General features: G+C 35.6%; 1 protein-coding gene across 1 annotated transcript in view; it reads right to left on the bottom strand.

The window, feature by feature from the left end:
• Positions 1 to 18,221, bottom strand: part of lmx1ba (LIM homeobox transcription factor 1, beta a) — a 54,670-nt gene extending 36,449 nt beyond the window's left edge. The window contains exons 1-4 of the mRNA XM_058776703.1: positions 18,049 to 18,221; positions 15,779 to 15,843; positions 11,123 to 11,613; positions 9,708 to 9,894 (exon numbers count right to left, since the gene is read on the bottom strand). Coding sequence (XP_058632686.1) covers positions 9,708 to 9,894; positions 11,123 to 11,189 — 254 coding nt within the window. The 5' untranslated portion in view covers positions 11,190 to 11,613; positions 15,779 to 15,843; positions 18,049 to 18,221. The remainder of the gene's footprint in view (positions 1 to 9,707; positions 9,895 to 11,122; positions 11,614 to 15,778; positions 15,844 to 18,048) is intronic.
• Between the last annotated feature and the right edge of the window lie 2,694 nt (positions 18,222 to 20,915).

Raw genomic sequence — 20,915 nt, 5'->3', positions numbered from 1 at the left:
GGTCATTGAGAACAGGGAGAAGAGTTTGCCAAAAGACCCTAAATCAACTAGATTTACCCCCAAAACTTGTGCAACAGCAGTCGTGGAGCATGACGATGAATCACAGAGCAGATAAACCCACTGATCTCAAACCAGTCTCATATTACTTGGTCTTGGCTAATACTGTCTCTTATGCTAACCAAGGCTGCATGTATTTCATCATAAATACAGTCAAAATTGTGAATATTATTTCAATTTAAAATACCTGATTTCTATTTGAATATATTGTGAGATGTAATTTATTGCTGTGATCAAAGCTGAATTTTCAGCATCATTACTCCAGTCTTCAGTGTCACATGATCCTTCAGAAATCATTGCTGCTCAAGAAACATTTCTGATTATTATCAATGGTGAAAGCATTTGTGCTGCTTCATATTTTTGTGGAAACCATGATGCATTTTTTTTTTTGTCAGGATTCTTTGATGAACAGAAATTTCAAAAGAACAGCATTTTGCTTAAAAGTATTTTTAAGAGTGTATTTGAAATAGAAAATCTTTTGTAACATGAATTTTTACTGAATAAAATTGATTATGGTTAATTTTACAACATAAGCAGAGAAAGAAAATTTGGAAGGAATTAGAATAAAAGAAGAACTCCCAATGACATATTTTCACTCTCAGTTGTCTCTCCAAGACACCAGTGAGATTAAATGGAGTACTAATGAAGACTTTGAGGTGTGCTGAGTGTCGATGGAGAAGTTTAAAGTGCGGCACACTCTTGGCTGTCATCACCTCTGGTACTCACGCCTCCAAGCATCCCAAACCCTCCTACTCCGGCCAACACTGTTCTGTGTGAAGCTCCTGCAGGGGGTCAGGAGAGCTGAAGAAGCACTGGTGCAAGGAAAGCATTGCGTGGGTCTTTGCACGGGAGGCGTGAAACACGATCCGCAGAACACTTCTCACGAGTGTTGTTTTTGCAGGCAGGACGGTAAAAAAGGCCGGTGATCAGCTGCGGTACCAAAACAGAGCAAAGACTGCGGTTTACTTACGCCTCCTCCCTCCCCTCTCCACAAACTGAAGAGTATTTTAAGGTCCTGTGGCCCACTGTGCCCGGGATCCTGGATTTACACCCGGATACACTGCCCTGGACGGCCTGATCCCTTTGATAGACAGGGCACAGAGTAGAACTTGCGGTTTCTAATAAAAGGCAGCGCTTGGTTTTTACAACGTGACGCCCCTGCTTGCCTCCTCATTTGAGCAGAGTTATGGAGGGTTCGAACAGTGGGCATAAAAAGACTCGGATTTAAATGGCTCACACTGATTAGAGACCGAACTCTTTAAACAAACTTTCATGACATCAGAATATTAAGATTAAATGAGAGAATCTTTGCCTAACTGCTCATAGAAAGCGTGGGAATGGTTTGAAAGATTAAATAGTTTTTTTGTTTTTTTTAACCACAACATTGCATACAGTACAGTATTACGTTTTAACATGTTAGTCCTTTATATTCCAACTACATTGGCAGTAGTTCAGTCTCAATTATATCAGACATGTTATGCGGAAAATGAAAACATCCAAGTACACCTAGTAAGACCACAGAAAAGCAGAAAAAGCTTGTAAAAGTATATCTCATTATTGAAGTATTAAAGGCATAGCAGGGGCACACCTCTTTAGAAAAGTAGTTTTTTGAAGTTGCAATGCATATGTGATTTGTTCCATTTCGCACAGCACACTTTTTGAATCCAGACATTGTACGATAGAGGGTCAGGTTTTAACCATCTGCATGTGATACACTTAATAGCTGCGGCAAGTAGAATTTGTAATAAGTATATTTTGGATCCACCCTCAAAGCCCTCTGGGCTAGGAGGGCAACTATGGGATCTTTGGGGATTTCATGATGGAAGATTTCTTTAAGAGCATCGAAAGATTAAACCGTTTGAATTAGTTTTTATATTTAGAATTTCAGCATCTTTACTCCAGTCTTCAGTGTCACATGATCCTTCAGAAATATGCTGATTTGCTGCTCGAAAAACATATCTGATTATTATCAATGTCGAAAACAGTTGTGCTGCTTCATATTTTTTGTGGAAACAGTGATACATTTTTAATCTGCTAAATAGAAAGCATTTATTTGAAACAGAAATCTTGTGTAACATTATAAATATCTACACTGTATTTTTTGATAAATTTGATAAATATCCTTGCTGTAATAAAAGTATTTTTTATAAAACAACAACAACAAAAAAAAAAAAATCTTTTGAACAGTAGTGTATGAATGATTTGGTTGAATCTGTGATAATTCTCCAGTGATAGTCCTAAAGACACACAGGAACGGTCACGTCACTGAAACAGATGATTGCACTGCATGAACACCCAAGCGTTTTGAAAAGCAGGCCTGATATTGTTCTGTAATGATGAAAGCCTCGTCTGTTGTGGGACGGGACGGTTGAGGAAGCTCAGAAGAGTAAGGGAATGCGGTTTTGAGCCAGTCTCCTGCAGACCACCTGTCAGCCCCACATTAGTTCTGACCCATTGGAGGTCAATGCAGGGGGAGGCTGTGGAGCACCTGAGCTCCAGATAATGAGCTTCATCTCACTCCATCTGTTTAACAGACATCCAGCCGCAGTTGGCTGAGTAAATAGAGGCCCGTGGATGCTGGAATCCACCTGGTACGAGATCGATTTGCTACGCAGGACAGAAGGACAGCAAAACAGCAAAACAACACAAAGATGCATTTTACGACCAAGGTTCTGCCTGATTAAACTGTACCAGTGATTAAAAATGATTCTTTAAAAAAACTCACATGGCAAAGCATCTGCAAATTACGAGCACTGGGATTTTTTAGCAGGTGCATGGGACAAAAATTGTGATTTTTGTGCGCCACTCAGTTTTTGTTTTAGACTCTTTGTAGGGGATTTCATAAAGCAATAGTAATTTTTAGATGGTAAAATGAGGTGATTGCAACAATGCACAGTATGGAAGTAGCTAGAACAATCATTTGTAAGGGACTGCATCATTATCACAACAAAAAATAAAGTAATTAATAAATAATAAATACAAACAAATAAGGACAATTTTATGTAAAATGCTTTAATCTAAAACTCACATCGCAAGTTTTTTGTTTTTTGTTTTGAAACTACAACCAAACTGTGGTTAAAGACTTTTTAACAATCAAGTCCTTATGGAAACCTCCAAAACTCTTTAAAATGAGAATATTTAAAGTTTTAAGTGACATTAAAAGATTTGCTCATTCACTGCAATGAATTTTGTAATTAAACTGAAAAACTGTGCCTACGTGCTCAAATCTTGAAAAACAAAAGGCAGCTTAAACACACATGTGTGTGCGTCTTAAGCCTCATAATATCAATCTCATGTTCTCTTATTTGGTTTAGCAACAAAGGCGCGGGGGGCTTTTCCAGAGCCCATCCTCTTCTATTCCATATTGTTTGGTCGCCTCTTTCTCCACACGAATAAGTGGATTAGGGAACAGGCTTCCGGTGGGCACAAAGCGACGGGGAGCTCAGTGTCACAGTCCGTGATAAAAGTGTGGAGCTCAGCTCTACAGCCGGGGCGGAAACACGGGGGTCACACCGCTAATCCCATTATAGGAAGAAGAGACCACAAGAAAGACTGAGGGAATCTGGGTACTGCACGACAGAAGGAGGAGTTTAGGGTCCGACGAGGAAAAATATGATGCTCTTAGAGAGTTCAGCAGACTAGAGGCCTCAGATATGTCAACTCTGTCGTATGGTCCAACTAAACTTCTTTGGAGAAGTAAAAACAGATGCAAATGAGACATAAAAAGATATCAAATGAATGTGGACAGCAGCACAGATTATCTGATCTTGGGAGAATTCGATGATGAATGTTTGAATTCATACTGAAATCACTGTCAGAGAAGATCTCAAATTACAATGTTACAGAGCCATATAAAGAATAAAAATATGTTATTTGTCATCTTGAATCGGAGACTCACATTCTACCTAAATATGAATGAAAAAAATAATTATATAATTAATTCTACATAAATATATATATGTGTGTGTGTGTGTGTGTGTGTGTGTGGAAGCTTTGATCCTTTTTCAGGATCCTATGATGAATAAAAGATTTTTTTTAAAAACAGCATTTATTATAAATAGGAATCTTTTAAAACAATATACACTGATGTTCAAAAATCTGGGATCAGTATGGTTTTTTTTTTTTTTTTAAAGAAATGAATGCTTTTATTCAGCAAGGACAAGTTAAACTGATAAAAAGTAAAGACATATTTTTGCAAAAGATTTCTATTTTGAATTAATGCTGTTCTTTAGAATCCTGAAAAAAAGTATCAGAGGTTCCAAAAAATATGAAGCAGCACAACTGTTTTCAACATTGATAATAATCAGAAATGTTTCCTGAGCAGCAAATCAGCATATTAGAAAGATTTCTGAAGGATCATGTGACACTGCAGACTGGAGTAATGATGCTGAAAATACAGCTTTGATCACAGGAATAAATTATATTTCAAAGTATTTAAAAACAGAAAACCGTTATTTTAACTTGTAATAATATTTCACAATATCACCGTTTTTACAGTATTTTTGATCAAATAAACGCAGCCTTGTTCTCCATTTAATCTCATTGCTGCCCAGGTGAAAGAACTGCAAGATCTCGTAGAAGTGGTAAAAAAAAAGTGGGTTGCAAACACTGCAAGTCATCATGGAGAATGTGCTGGCGTGAGTCGTGCCACACTGAGACACGTGTGTTTCTGCATGTCTGCAGACTCTCACATGTTCCTGAGAGCCTCTCTCTCCTCAAATGCTCCGAGCACACGGCTAGAATGTGAGAGGAGGGTGTGAGAGCAGGCCTGCAGGTACACAGCACCTGGGTGGAAGCACTTGACAGAGCCGTGCCAACCTCTCCTCACAGCTGGGTGACAGCAGCAGCAGCGAGAGGTGATGTTTGAGCAGACATTCCAGCCCAGAAACCACAGAGACACACGGAGCAACACAGAGACATAACGATTCAGAATAGCACAAGAAGGAAATTCTGCATCCAACGCCACATAATCCAAGTGCAAGAGAAACAGAAAATAAATCCCAGTGCTGAAAAGTCGCTTAGTTGATGAAACTCATCCGGTCTCCAACTACCACTACTGACAGTTCACAAAGATCAACCAGATCAAACCCACCTATTAATGGAAAAATAAGTAAATCATGCTACAGGGCCATATATATACACACACACACACATATATATATATATATATATATACACACATATTGAAATTGGATGCATTATGTATAAAATGTATTATATATCATGTATAAAAATATCCTTATGATGAATACAAAAAATAAAATATATGGTATATATAATTTTTCAAGTATATATATATATATAAGGTAAATAAAGGTAAATAAATATTTAAATAATTTTTTTTCAATCTTTATATGCACACAATAAACTACACCTGACTGTCAGCCTAACAAGAAAGAAAGAAAGAAAGAAGCAGAGGGTGTGTGTAGCCTATTTGAGTGTATTTCACACTCTCTCTCAAAGGAGGCCACAGTGTGCAGAGTGAACGATCTCACACACACGCGATGAGAACACACACACACACACAGCTCCTGCCTGTGCTCACACACATCCGTTATCACATTTATAGGATATTGCAAAATCATGCTTCGTTTAGTTATTGTTTCTTAATAAATTCTGCCAGCACATTTCAGCTTATCTGATCAGACTAAATGTTCTGGTTTTTATTTGCCCAGCAAATTGTTTCTCGCTCATGCTTTAGTGCACACACTCACCAAACGCACTGTTCCACTAAAACAGCTTAAAATAAAAAGAATAAGGTACAATGGGAGACAAGCACAATCCTAAACATGACATTATTACATTATATAGATCTATTAATTACCCTGCTTCAGGTCATATCTGTTTTCAATAAATCAATAAAACTCTTTTACAACTGCTTGCATAATCTAATATGGATAATATTAAAATACTGTATATATCTGTGAGAATTGTCTAAATGATTTTTTACATCTTCTGAATTATGCCAATGACACCGAGAGTGAATGTTTATGTTGTACACCATGGCACTGTCTTTTTTCCCGTATTTAAATGAGCTTTTCACTGGAAAGCTGACATGTAAATGTTTGTCAAGCTTTGTTAGTTCATGCAGAACAAGAATCTGTTTGTCAACACAAACTAAAGGGAATCACTCAAAATATGTCTACAGATTATGGAGTTTTAATTTTAAACACAGTAATCTGGTCCCCTAAAAATGATGTAGATTAAAACACAGTTTATATGAATGTTATTGCATTACAAAAACAAAATGTCAACAGGTTCAATTTCATGAATCCATCCACTAAATCACTGCCACAGCAGCCAATTCAAAGTAAATGAGCAAAAATGGTGTAGAAAAGGGGAATTAGTTCTAAGTACTGCATGTGTTTTGTAAAGTGAACAAGTACTTTCAGGGCCAATGATGGAACAGGCTAGAGAAGTCAACGTCTAATTCCCACATCATTTCTGAAGGGCTAATAAGTGTGTTTGTTGTTTCTGTAAACTGAGATATTTCTCTGAGCATCAGAATCTAAACATAGAGAGAGGAGAGTTGAGGAATTCCTGCGCTCAGTATCTTAAAACAGAAAACTTCAGCGAGACCTGACCAAAACCATTGACGGTCTAGAATTGTTTAACAAATTGAGCAGAGAAACCAAAGCCACAAAAAAAGCCATTAAAGGGTTTTGAAAGAGACTTTGTGTGTACGTATACGTTTCCTAAGGGTCCACCAGCGGTTGTAAAGTGGCAAATATTTTTTTCTCTCACATACAGGGGCCTATAGCTCTGTTTACAGCCCCTTTGGGATTGGGTTTCTGCCATGTCAGAGTTAATGGAAAACTTGTTCTTTAGAGCATTTCTAGTCAAAACTAAATTGCACGTGCAAAATATTCTACAATACCCAACAATAAACTGTTTTACAGCAACATGCAACAAAATCACAAACAAATTATGTATAGAAATGATAATAAATAGCAAAAAAGTCATACTATTACCATATGTGAGATCAAAATCTTATATATAAGATTATATGAATACTAAATATGTCATACACGTTGTATTATATAAAATAAATAAACAAACAAACAAACCTTTTTTCAAAGGTATTTTAGATTTAGCCATGGGATAAATATGTAAAAAAAAAAAAAAAAAAAAAAAATGCATTTTTTTTGTTTCAGTATTTTTATATGTATGCAGTATAACATGCAGAATATCACAATCCCCATATGAATACAATTATTTACATACATTCATTTGCAACAAGCTCACAAACAAACCAAAACTGTTTTAAATATACTGGATTTTCATGCTAAACTGCTAAAAACAAACTCCTGTGAAATTAGCAACAATGACTAGAATCATATTCATAATCGCTGTGATCTTGGCTATTATGGGACAAAATATGCTTTTAAACCTATATTAAGTTTCAGCGTGCCATATCATGAGCTGAGTGTGAAATCAACACAAAACGCCACACATGTTCCAGCTATTACCTTAAGATGCTTGATAAGATGAATATCTGACATTCACTTAGAAGTAAACAAATTGAACCATGAATGGCAGAAAATCTCCTTTCTCTTCCAATAACACACTACAGGTCAAACACACAACTACAAACATTCTCCTCATACTAAGCATGGTGCAGAGCGATATTTAGAGGATGTTTCCATTTGAAAATCATTACATCACTGTCTGTCCCCTCAAACAACGGTAATATGTGCGTCTGCAGTTCGGTGTACGGTAAAACGCACACAAAACACCTCTAGTTCTCTAGTCACATTAACATGTTCCACTAACATCTGACAACCATAGAAGTGTTCAAATACTTCATTTTGAAATATCTACTGCTTTATCTTTCAAAAACCTAACACAGAAACATAAACAACGTAATGTAAAAACTGCATTTATTTCATATAAGAAGAGGAAGAGCCTTACTGTTTGACTCATTACATGCGTGTCTGTCAATTAGAGCGAGTTAAGCGTGGAGGTGCGAGTGTGTGTGAGTGTGTTTTGTGGCTGTCTGTGGTGCTTGTTAATCTCTCTTAAATGAGAGTCATAAAAAGCAGGCCGGGTGTGAATTAAGAGCACTAAGTACCTCATCGCTGCTTTATAAATACTACTTTAAAAGAGACAAATAACACACCGTTTACAAATAACACACTGTTAAAGCCACTTCATACAGTTTGGGGACAGATATGTAGTTTGTTGACTGCTTTGTAAAGTTTCATTTTGCATTGGTATAAAATTGTGTAAGAGACAAATAAATATAAATCTACATTACAATTGTGCTACAATTATCTCAGTGAATGCCTATAAATCTGTCTGTTTATCTAACTATATAGACAAATGTTCTTCCATAGAACATTCGTTCAAATTTATCTGGTCTTTAATAATGTTCTCAAAACATTAAAAATGTTATTTATACATTGTTCATGGAATGTTTTTTTCTTTTTCTTTTCTGAAACGTTTAGTTTAGTTGTCTAGCTTTTTTTTTTTTTTTTTAATGTTACCAATTGTTTCAGAATGTTCAGAGAACATTTAAAAGTAACATTCTAATCATATTTGCAAAATAATACAATGGAATGTTCCCTTCACCTTCGCATAACAAATAAAAACGGTTTAAAACATTTTAAAACGGGACTATTGAACGTTTAATCATTTTGTATAACTTAATGGGATAGGAACGTTATAGTAAAACGTTCTTAAAACATATTTTGTTAGCTTGACATCGATCTGTCACCTGTGATAGTAAAGACGTGAAAAAGCTAGATAAACTCTGGACTTGCAACAACAACGAATTAATAGCTGCACATTACGTGCAAAACTATAAGGAAAGAAATTCGGCATTTTTAAATCATAATTCTTGAATTATAAAGTCTGTGTGGTTGACATGCCCAAAATAGAGGAATTCCAGAATGTAACACCCTAGACATAGAGAACATCGCGAAATAGTTCTACTTGCTTAGGGGCCCTTGTGAAAGGCTGCTCGTGCTCGCCGTCGTGTCGAATGAGACGCCGTGACGTCAGACGCTGTCTAATAACGCGATAATGTCGTGATGAGTGAAGAAGAGGATTTGGACCAAAAGTCAAAAGAACCTGTTGAAAAGCAGGCCACTGAACACTGGACTCTCACTCACTGTACAACACGCCACGAGCTCCGTGATTTACGCATAGATTAGTTCTACTGACTCAGCAGTAAGAACTAGATTTATTTAGCATTATATTATTTATTTAGCATTACATCGTAAATCACATTGTTTTTTTTATTGTACTTTAACACGCAAATAATGAATCTAGGCCTATATTTAATGCAGTGTTTGTTTTTTGCAATACGTGCAAAAAGCCAACTACAATAATAATAAAAGCATTCTTGTTCTTATTGCGTTATGGTTATTTGCTAAAACACTAAAAATAATAATATCAAAATACCAATTGGCCTTAAATATCAATAAAAATGATAGGCTAGGTAATAGCCTGTCCATAAAAATCCTTGTGGGAAAAAAGTAAAGCAAAAATGTATAAATATTTGCTTCGAAATATTCCCTTTAAATAAACACACTCGCCCTCACTTCAAAATGTTTTGATTATTAAAAGCGCAAACTGAAGCTCCACGCAGCTGCAATGACGCGTAACCGATGAATGAATGAATGATGAATGAATGAACCAGCTCTTACTGTTGGTAGTCGTGTTTGCAGTAGAGTTTGTGATCTCTGGAGTAGCAGCTCATGGTGAGAAGCTGCTGACACACCGAGCACTGCAAGCACTCCTCGTGCCACGAGCAGTCGTTCACGCGCAGGAGGAAGCGATCAGAGATCGGTCTGTGGCATCCTTCACACACACTCTGATGGACGCAGTCTGAACCTGATATCAGACAACACACACCAATACACATCAGATACTTCCACTGGACAATTTTAAAAAACACATAAACAAATAAACGCCAGAACTCATTTTCTAAAGCACACTGAAAAATATTACTTTCATATAACACATTCTGAGTGAAAATGCGCAGTTTTGACACTTAAAAAAATTATTTTGTTGACGCAATCAGGTTGATTCAGGCATTTAATTTAATATGCGAAATTGTATTTAAAAATAATAAAATTTTAATTAAAAATACAATTTTATGTTAAATTATGTTTTACTATAGAATAGTACATCTAGTTTACTGGCTTCGAAAGAAAGAAAGAAAGAAAGAAAGAAAGAAAGAAAGAAAGAAAGAAAGAAAGAAAGAAAGAGAGAGAAAAAGATAAAGTTAATTTAGTTTTTTTTTTATCATTTTGAATGAACACGCAAGTATAGCCTATACTTTATAATATATCGTCTATTAAACGAAATATTTGTGTTACATCTTCTGCCTAGGTTGCATGCTATTATTTAATACAGTGTTTTTATATTTTACCAAAAAATAGAAAACAAAAGAAAAATGCCTTTACCCACAGAAGCGGCAGTTACAAAATATTAATCGCATTTGTATTTAATTTTCGCTCTGAAACAACTGATTTGCAGGTGAAACGCCAACAACAATCCGATAATGATTAAATGTTAAACACAAATACATGTTACATAAGTGTCCATACTCAGTACTACTGATGAAAAACATGTAATATTTAATTAATTTGTGAAGCTGTTTTTAATTGCACAACGTTGTTGTTGTTGTTGTAATAATTAATTATAAAACATACATGTTGAGGGGTGAGAACCAGAAGGGCGTAAGTGACATTTTTGGTGAAATGGATATATCAAATGAAAGCTCTTGAGTGTACACATTTTTATTATAAACAATTGAAATCAGTACACAAAGTCAGATCAAACTATGGTAAAATTTTTGTTTTGGCTCTCCTGTAAAGTTGGTGAAATGTCACTTACGCCTTTCTGGTTCTCACCCCTCGATGTATAATTTTCATAGGAAATTTACAAGCGCTGTAAAAACACGAAAAAGTGCACATGTATCTGATCTGACTACTGGTAAACTTTAATTGGTGTCATACGTATATATTATAATTTCGACTTTAAGTTATATTTCTGAAACGAGTGTAAAGTGTGTAACTTCGATGCACATTTGTTTCTGTGTTGGCGTGAAACTCACCCAGCATCACTCCCAAAGACTCTGCTCCGGTTCTGAACTGATCTTCGATTTTGATTCCGTCCAACATCTTTTAAGTGTTGCAGGACAGCGACTGTCTACTGACCTGTTGCAATGTCCAGAAAGAAAAGTGTAGAAGCAGCAGGCGGACCGTGACGAGACAGAAACTAAAAGTAAACTAGTCTCGCTTTGCTTATTCTACGCGACGAGAACAAAAAAGCATTGTCTTTTTTAGAGCAGGAGGTGTTCGGCCGATCAGCGACGCTTGATTCCGAGGCTCCTCCAGACTGGATCCTTCGAGAGAAAGCGTCCAGCGAGTGCTTCCTGTTCTCGGTCTGAAGTCAGATCCTCGGGGAACCGGCTCTGATAATCCTGTGAGCTCCTCACTGAGTGTTCACGAGTCCTGTGCTCCTCTTGAGGAGCCCGTGGAGCTGATCGCGTCATTCTGCCGAGCTGCATGTGATGCTATTGGTGCTGGATCACAGCAGAACCGCCTACAACACCAGATGTTCCGAGGACAAACAGACAGCAATAAGTATTCACATAAAAGTATCTGGACGTCATGCACTATATTAAAAAAGAAAAAAGCAGCATGTGGAAATAGGCCTATCTAAATTCAAAAGTCAAATATACAATTTAGCTAATAGTCCTGACACCATTTAAGTGACTCCAACTGAAGTATTTCTAGAGGTCAGATCAGGTATGGAAAAAACTCCTTCAGGCAATAACGACAACTTTTCACCTTTTACAGTGTGCGACCACAATATTTGCGAACATAGGTTACAGAATTCAATGTGAAGTGATGATTTCAACAGCGATAACGACAACGACAAAGAAAACAATACTTTATAATAAATGATGGCGATGGTTATTAGTATTATTAGTTGTGTCTAATATTCTAAACTAAATTGAGACGTTTTAGAGAAAAAAAAATTAAAAATAGCCTATATATTTTAAAATTTTTCGTCACCATATTTTAAATAATAAACTTATAAACAAACAAGAAAAAATCAGCATGTAACCATATTAAGTCTTCTATTCTCTTTTATTACAAGAATTAATGTCAATCACGAAAGTGCCTTTCGTAAATGTACACAGACTATAATTAAAAACAATGTAACTTTTTTATCTTAGAATAGTCAACATCGAATATTTACTCGTTGCGTTTGATTTTCCCCTTTTTATCGCGTTTTATTTAATTGCTTTTGTCATAAACAAATTCTCAAATCATTCAGCTGTGAAATCGGGACAATATATTCATAATCTCGAGTCAGATATTTAACAAAGAATCATTTCATTTCTCGCGCAGCTGCTATGAAAACCGCGCTGCTTTTATCTTCATGAAGTGACATTATCTGCATGATTAATAAAGACCCAGATAAAGGCTGATTTAATCTCTCTGCGCATAATATCCATGTAAAATTCATAAGGAGAATCTTTTGTGTTTCAGATGTGCGCAAATTCATTTCGCAGACAGACATCTCAGAGCAATAAACCTGCGAGGAACAAGAAAGAAAGATAAAGGGGGAGTTTGTATCTTTATTACTTTCCTCATTAGTATTCTTCTCTCTTCTAATTATGACAGGCTGATTTACGTCTCCTGTAGATGAAATATGCCTTGCTTCTGAACATTTCCCCAGATTTTTTTCTGCCGCTTTACGTGGGATAGCCTAAGGGATATTTATTTTTATTATGTCCCCTTCACCTCTGAGAGAAACGGTTTATTTACATATGTAGACTGTTTATTATTAAAATAAAAATGAGTAAAATTATTCGCGATCGAGGTCACTATCATTTTCATTCACACACGACATACATCAGCCTATGCATACACCTGACCCGACATATTTCTACCAATTAAACGGCATTATTTAAAACCAATGGCTATTTTTTAATTATCCCTGTTTTAACGCATTAAAATAGCCTACGTATATTAACTTTTAACGATATTTTTTCCAAGAAAGGCCTATGCTGTTCGTGTTTGAATAACAGCCTAAAGTTCAGACAGTTTTGATTCATGCCCCACTGATGTTTTAAAGATGAACTTAGGCTAGCGAACAATATAATGTTAAAAATCGCCAGGATAAGGCTTCTATAGCATCTTTCAGTGAGCGAATTTTTCAGCGACTTTCCTTTTTTTTTCCTCTAGAATTTGTCGGTAATTTTCCTCTCTAGCAACTCTCTATATATATTTGTTTATGCGAATATTGGACGTTTTAAAAGAAAAGCGCACGAGCAGCGTGCTGTTGCTATGGTAACCTCCTCCAGCGAACGCAATTTTTGTTCGCTAGCGTGTATGTAGCGCACACTTTATGGTATTCTTATCAGAGTATAGCCTACTTTTATGTAGAAAGAATACAAAAGAACACCCCTTATTTAAAGGGTTTCAAGCCATAATTGCCGGGTTAAACGCCTACAAACCCTATTAAGGGCATTTCTAGTTCCTTTGTTATTTTTCCCTTAAACGTTATATTTAGAAATAAACGTAAAAGTAGCCTATTTTAACTCTGATTTTATAAACAAACAGAAACAGTCGTCCACTTTGTTCTGCTTACTTCTGGAGAAAAGCTCACTGCTCAAGCCATATTTGGACAAAAGCGTAATGCTTTTAAAATAAAACTTAAACACGAAACGGCAAGCATGCATAATACAATAATAAAATCAATAAACAAATACGACACGTAGACTTGCAAATGCATTATCAGTACTGCTTGCGACTGTTAGATTTTAATAGTGTGTCATTAACAGCTCTGAACACTGTAGCGTTGGATCACATTGTGTTCTTGCGCCCTCTAGCGTCAATCATCCTGCTATTGCAGTGGTTCTCAATTCAGTCCTGGGGGCCCCCTGCTCTGCACATTTTGCATGTCTCCCTTACTTAATACACCTGATTGAGATCATCAGCTCATTAGTTCAGTTCATGGATCTCTTTCCTAACGAGCTGATGATCTCAATCAGGTGTGTTAAATAAGGGAGACATGCAAAATGTGCAGAGCAGGGGCCCCAGGACTGGAAGTGAGAACCACTGTGCTATTGGACTTCACCTGTACTTACAATCTCTGTCTATCTCTATTTCTTTCTGTCTGTCATTATGTCCTCACTACAACAGACCACATAACACACAGCCAGTGTTGTCTAATTAATAGCTATTTACATTGCACCGTACTGTAACATTATGGGCAGTGCTCCGCATTCAACTGTGACTATATAAAACACTTCAAAAAACTGTCAATAAGGTTTAATGGGGGAAAATGCTCAATCTTAAGAACAATGTGCATTAACTTTTAAATTGTAACATATTTAGATATACGTTTAGCGTGTGCAGGATGATGATGCATCAGCCAATATGTTATTAAAGGAAATAAACAGAAACATTTGCTAAATTAGGTGTCACAGCATAAAATGTCAAATTATTCAAAAAGGTCTTCTTACCTTATAAACGCCAGCTAAAGTTTTACACAACATAGGCTATAAATGACTTTTGATATCGTTCTTATATTTGTTTATTTTCATTTATGTAAAATACTTAATCAACTATTTTATTTCAAATTGTCTTTTGACAGTTAAATAATTGAATAACCAATGACAGACAAAGCCGAATCCCAGTAATCTGAATGGTTAATTTATTCTATGACTTATACAGGGATATGGATATTTACATATTTAATTGCCCATAACTGAAGATGTCATAATTGCAATAATATGAATGCAAATTAAATTATTTCTCTCAATTAGCCTTTAGGTTTTAATGAAAAGTGAAGATGTCTGAAATGTACATCTAATTCACGGAAATACTGAATAATAACCCTATTAATTGCAATAACTATTACATTTAAAAAATAACAACACTAACCTCTCTAATCCTCAAAACTGTTTTGACTGACTAAATCTTACAAATGTTGATGTTCAGACAAAATTCATGATCTATGATCAAGATTTAAAAATTAAGGTGGGAGGTCATCTTACCCAATCTCACGCTACTTAGAATTTCTACACTGTAAAAAGTGATAAGTTGACTTAACTTAAAAAAATCGAGGAAACCCGTTACCTTAAAATTATTAAGTAAATAATAATTTTTAAAAAAAAGTTAAGAGAACTTGACAATTCACTTAACTTATTTTTTTAATGATCATTTACTTAAAAATGTTAAGGCAACAGGTTTCCTCAACTGTTTTAGAGTTAAGTCAACTTATCACTTTTTACAGTGTAGGAAATTTATTTTCTGCAATTAATTGACACTAAGTATGCACAAACATTTACAGAAAATAAACTTGAAATTTGACTAAATCAGTTTTTTTTTCTGGTTAGACCGTAATGAAAATGAATTAATCTAAAGATCTGCACTGAAATCTATTGGATATATAGTCCTATTGCATTTTATATAATGAAAGGAGTACAAAACTCTCGGGATGTATTTTTCTGTTGTAAGTCATTTGTACCATGACTCGAAAGGGCTGAAAAATTTGAGGGAAGACCAAAGAGTGCCATAAAGCACTGTCATTTGATATCTGTGACACTGATAAGAATGAAGCTAGTAATTGTGAGCAAATCATCTTCATAACAGCGGTTTATTAAACTCAGGTGGCTTTAATAGCACCATTCATCAATCTGACAGCTATGCACACCTACACATTTGTGTCGAAAGTCAAAAGAGTTCACCATAAAGTACAGCCTGGTCTCATTATTAGTGATGCTCGTCTCAGGAAACCCCCTGAATGGCAAACCTGGTGATGCAAAAATGTAAATAAAATCAAGAAATTTTAATGACTGTCAAGGCTGAGTCAAGACTGTGTCCCCAAGCAAAACACAACACATGTGCGAGTTCTTCTTGAAACCATTATCAGTTTTATATCTAACATGTTTTGTGACTTCAATACTTCCATCTCATCTGCCAACATGTTATGAGAGGAAACCGGTGGACTCTGAATATTAAGTTGAGGATGTTTGGTATGAATGTTAATTCAGGAAAACCTCCCAACGAGCTTCATTAAAAACCCTCCTGAAAGAGAAGCACATCTCATCAAAGCCCTGATCAAATGGCTTTTACAATATTAAAGCTAATTCATGTAATCTCCATTTATGTGACACGTTTTCTTCCAAATGGAAAATATTGCATGTAAATACATTTAACAAGCGCGGAAAACAAACCAAGCTCTTAAACTGTTTATTGTGGTTACGTTTAATAGGTTACGTACGGCAACAGGATCTGCGGCTGATTCAGATTAAACCTTCTTCAGCGACAACAAATTTGTGTTGGGTATATGATGCAAAACAGAATCATTTAAAAAAAATTAAAACTATATATATTTACAAAAATCTGACTATGTACAGAATAAAACACTTAGCCTACTGATAAATGCAGTGCACTATACTAAGTGAAACAGCAGTAGTTTGCACATTATTGTCTCATAAAAAATGCATGTATTAAGTTATCAGCTTGAAAATAAAAATTATTTTGCATTTTTATGTTTCTACATCTAGGAATTGAACCCATAACCCTGGCATTGCTACACAAGCAAACAAACAAACAAATAAATAAATAAATAAGTAAATGAAAAAGAAAGAAAGACTTGCTAAAAATTGTGGCGTAAATCTACTAGCTCATTCGTCACACTGCCAATGGAAGGTCAAGTTGAGCGCATTACATTGTGATCTGTTTTACATTGCACATTACAGGCAATGTACAGGATCCGGATATATTTGTTCACACAAAGAATTCGCATACTGTGAACTGTGCACATAATACATAATTCAGAAATAGGAAGACCAGTACATTATGTTTGTATGCTATTCCACATGTAGCTTAAATTTGACTGGACTGCTAAACGTTACTAAAATTTTGAAAAAGAACAACAAAAAAAAACAACATTTTGAACATAGTCATAGTTTTAAAGGAATACTTCACCCAAAAATGAAAATGTGCTGAAAAATGTATTCACACTGCAGGCCATCCAAGATGTAGATGATTCATGGAAACAGATTTGGAGAAATGCAATATTACATCACTTGCTCACCAATGGATCCCTTGCAGTGAATGGGTGCCGTCAGAATGAGAGTCCAAACAGCTGATAAAAACATCACAATAATCCACACCACTCCAGCCCATCAGAAAACAACTTATTAATTGAGTCCAAAAACTGCATGTTTGTGAGTCCATAATAACGCTTTCTGTAGTGAAAAGTCCATCCCCTGTTGTCAAGAACTATTTTGGACTCTTTTTTTTCTTGTAAACGATGCTTGTTCTGTGCATATTTCTCTCCTCATTCAGATGAGGCAACTTTTTCACTAGAGAAAGCAATATTTGGGCTCAAGATTATGGGCTCATATTTTAGCCAGAAGCAACGGTTTAAAGTTAAACACGTCTTAACAATGGATTTGTTTCTTACAAACACAGCTCTTCAATTCATAAGATGTTAATTGAGTGGTGAGTGAATCACTTGTGGATTAGTGATGTTTTATCAGCTGTTTGGACTCTCATTCTGACGGCACCCATTCACTGCAGAGGATCCATTGGGGAGCAAGTGATGAAATGCTACATTTCTCAAATCTGTTCCATGAAGAAACAAACTCATCTTGGATGACCTGAGAGTGAGTATATTTTCAGCATATTTTCATTTTTGGGTGAACTATTACTTTAAATTTCTTTGCCATCAGATTAGTTAAAATATCATCAATCATATTAGAAAACTGACATTGCATTGTAGTTCTTGGTGCATACTGAATTAAATAAAAAGACAGCATTTATCTTTCAATTCAGTGTATCCTATAGAAATGTTAATTTGCCATTTTTGTCGCCCTGAGAGTTCGAAAGGTTAAACAGTTCAGATGAGACAAGTCTTACATTTGATAAGATCTCTTTGCTGAGAGGTTCTGCTTTAAATGATTTTTTTTTTTTTTTCATGGTTTGGCTTCATTATTTACAGCCTTACTTGTTTTATTGTCCTGTGGCAAAGGTTCCTCTGAAGCTAATGGAAAAACAACCTTCAAAAGACTCTATCAAAGCTGAAATGACACACGCTTCTGAGGCTGATTTGACTGGGAGGTCTTCAGACTGTGCTGTAAACGTCTGGTAGGAAGCCCAACTTTCTTTCCATGACGGCAGAACTAGACATCAGAAGTGCTCAGAAGCAATACAGTAGTTAATTGAGTCAAGGACATTGTTACCCATAATGCTAAGATTTTGACACATGCCACACCAACACAACAGTCTGTTCAACATCAACGTTCAGCAAGTCTCAGTACATCTGTGATCAAACCTGTAACCTTTACAAAGAAACTGACATCTTAAATGGACAGTTTATTATAATTATACTAATTTCTCTCCCAAAAATGAGCATTCCGCTATTATTTACTCACCCTCATATGCCATTGTTACTCTGAGAATTTAAAAAAAAAATAAAAATCAATGGCAGCTCTTTCCATACAACTTTTGATGTCTGTCAAAAAAAAAAAAAAAACATTTAAATGATCCTAAAGGCACATTGGCACAAAGAACAACAACTATATATATACTTATAAAGATGACCATATTAGCGTTTGGTTGGTTGCAGTTTGGTTGCCTGCGGCTTTAAATGTTCGCGCCTTTAAAGATGGATGAATTCTGATTGGCTATTAATGCTTATATCGTTCATCTGAAAGTCATTCCAACAGTATTGTTTATTAAAACTTCAGTTATTGTCCTTGGTGTGAAAGGTCTGAACTATAAAAATAACTAATGGTAATAATGCCCACACCAACACAACATGATTCTGTTTATTGCAGATGTTCGCGCTCTTTAAAGCAGAATGCATTCTGATTGGCTGAAAGAGTTTTTTTTTGTTGTTGTTGTTGTTTTTTATCGTACATCAGCTGGAAAAAAAAAAAAAAAAGGTCTAAAAGTGATTCCAACAATCGTTCCTCTGTGTCATTAGTATTAGGCTATAGCTGTGGTGTGAACTTCGATCTATTCTCATATAATAAAAATGAATTTTAAAACGTTATTGTGCTTGGTTTGAATGAGCCAGTGCACTAGCTATATTTCATAAAAACATTTGTGAGGAACAGACCCAAAGTCATTCTTCACTGATAACCTTGCCCTCCACTTCAAGCTCTGAAATCGCTTTCACACACATTCAGAGTTTCATTTGTTGCAATTAATCACCACACACCTGAATATACAATGGATAATAAGATTTGAGAGCCGCAGCGAATGTAGGCTAATGCAAAAGCCACAAACTTGTGGCTACCAAAAACAAAGATCAGGATCTGGGTCTTGCCTTTCATAATAATAAGATATGGTGATCAATTTCTATAATGCACTAAAAGAAGTTACCTCAATTACTGGTCGTTACAGTCCGTTCTTCACCATTATGATCCGAATCAGAATCCCACGGCTCTGAATAACTAAAATTATAATATGAATGCTGCAATAAATTTATCTATTTCAGTTGACTGACAGATAATTCTTTGGATATGAATCCAGATCTCAAGGATAGTTTTAGTGGTTTCTTGTAATAGTGCACTAGGGTTTACACCATAAAGATATTTGCAGGACATGTACAGGACAAGTAGAAATTCAAAAACAAAAACCTCATTAAAGCTAAAAAAAAAGAGGATATTATGCAAGGAACTTTTTGGTAAATTACGTTAAAGAGATGCTTGCACACTTAACATCTTGCTACTAAAAGTGAAGTATAAACCAGAAGCAAGATGTCACGATTAAAAGAGAATATGAAATAACCTTTGTGCGGTGTCTTAAATGCTCAATCATTGTCTATAAACATGAACTTCTCATTCTCTTAAGAAGTCATTAAAAGCCACACAAACAGTAACACATTGCCCAAAACCATCTGCAGCAATCGAGGGGATTTTATGCTAGAAGTCTTGAAAGTTTCCCTGTGGTTTGGTACGCATGATGGATCTAAATAAAGTGACTTGTCAAACGGCCACAGGAAGCTCAGAGCGTTTTGGAGCCAAAACAGAGGCAGATTTCCAGTAAACATGAATCACTTTGTGGCGAAACCATCCAGTGTAAGGGTAAGATGTGCTATATGCAAACATTTGAAAGTGCCATACTGCCAAAGACTATTTATGGCTCAAAGAAACAGATCATCCAAAACTTCCATCATTTGCTCAGCAATGTATGCTCTGCAGTGAATGGGTGCCGTCAGAATGAGAGTCCAAACAGCTGATAAAAACATCACAATAATCCACACCACTCCAGTCCATCAGTTAATGTCTTGTGAAGCCAAAAGCTGTGTGTTTGAAAGAAACAAATCCAACACTAAGACATTTTAACATTAAACAGACACTTTTTAACATTAACCGCCAAAATACGAGTCCACGATCCATAATAATGCTTCATCCAGTGAAAAAGTCTATCCCCTGTTGTCCTTGTAATATCAAAATTCTTTCAATGCTTTTGTTTGTAAATGGCACTTAAGCTGTGCAGATTTCTCTCCTGATTCAGACCAGATGATTTTTTTCATTGGACAAAGTTATGATAAAGGTTATGGATAAAGACGTAGAGGACCCATATTTTAGCTGGAAGCAACAGTTAAAATGTCCCAATGACGGATTTGTTTCTTACAAACATGCAGCTTTTCTCTTCACAAGATGTTAACTGATGGACTGGAGTGGTGTGGATTATTGTGGTGTTTTTATCAGCGGACTCTCATTTTGACGGCACCCATTCATTGCAGAGGATTCATTGGTGAGCAATGTAACGCAAAATTATTCCAAATTTGCTCTGCTGCAGAAATTTTCATTTTTGGGTATTTAAACTATTCCTTTAAAGCTTATTGCAAGAAAATTACAT

This window comes from Onychostoma macrolepis, chromosome 05 (assembly GCF_012432095.1).
Source record: "Onychostoma macrolepis isolate SWU-2019 chromosome 05, ASM1243209v1, whole genome shotgun sequence".
Classification (NCBI taxonomy): domain Eukaryota; kingdom Metazoa; phylum Chordata; class Actinopteri; order Cypriniformes; family Cyprinidae; genus Onychostoma; species Onychostoma macrolepis.
The sequence above is the reverse complement of the archived record's forward strand: the minus strand, read 5'-3'. Positions and strand labels throughout refer to the sequence as shown.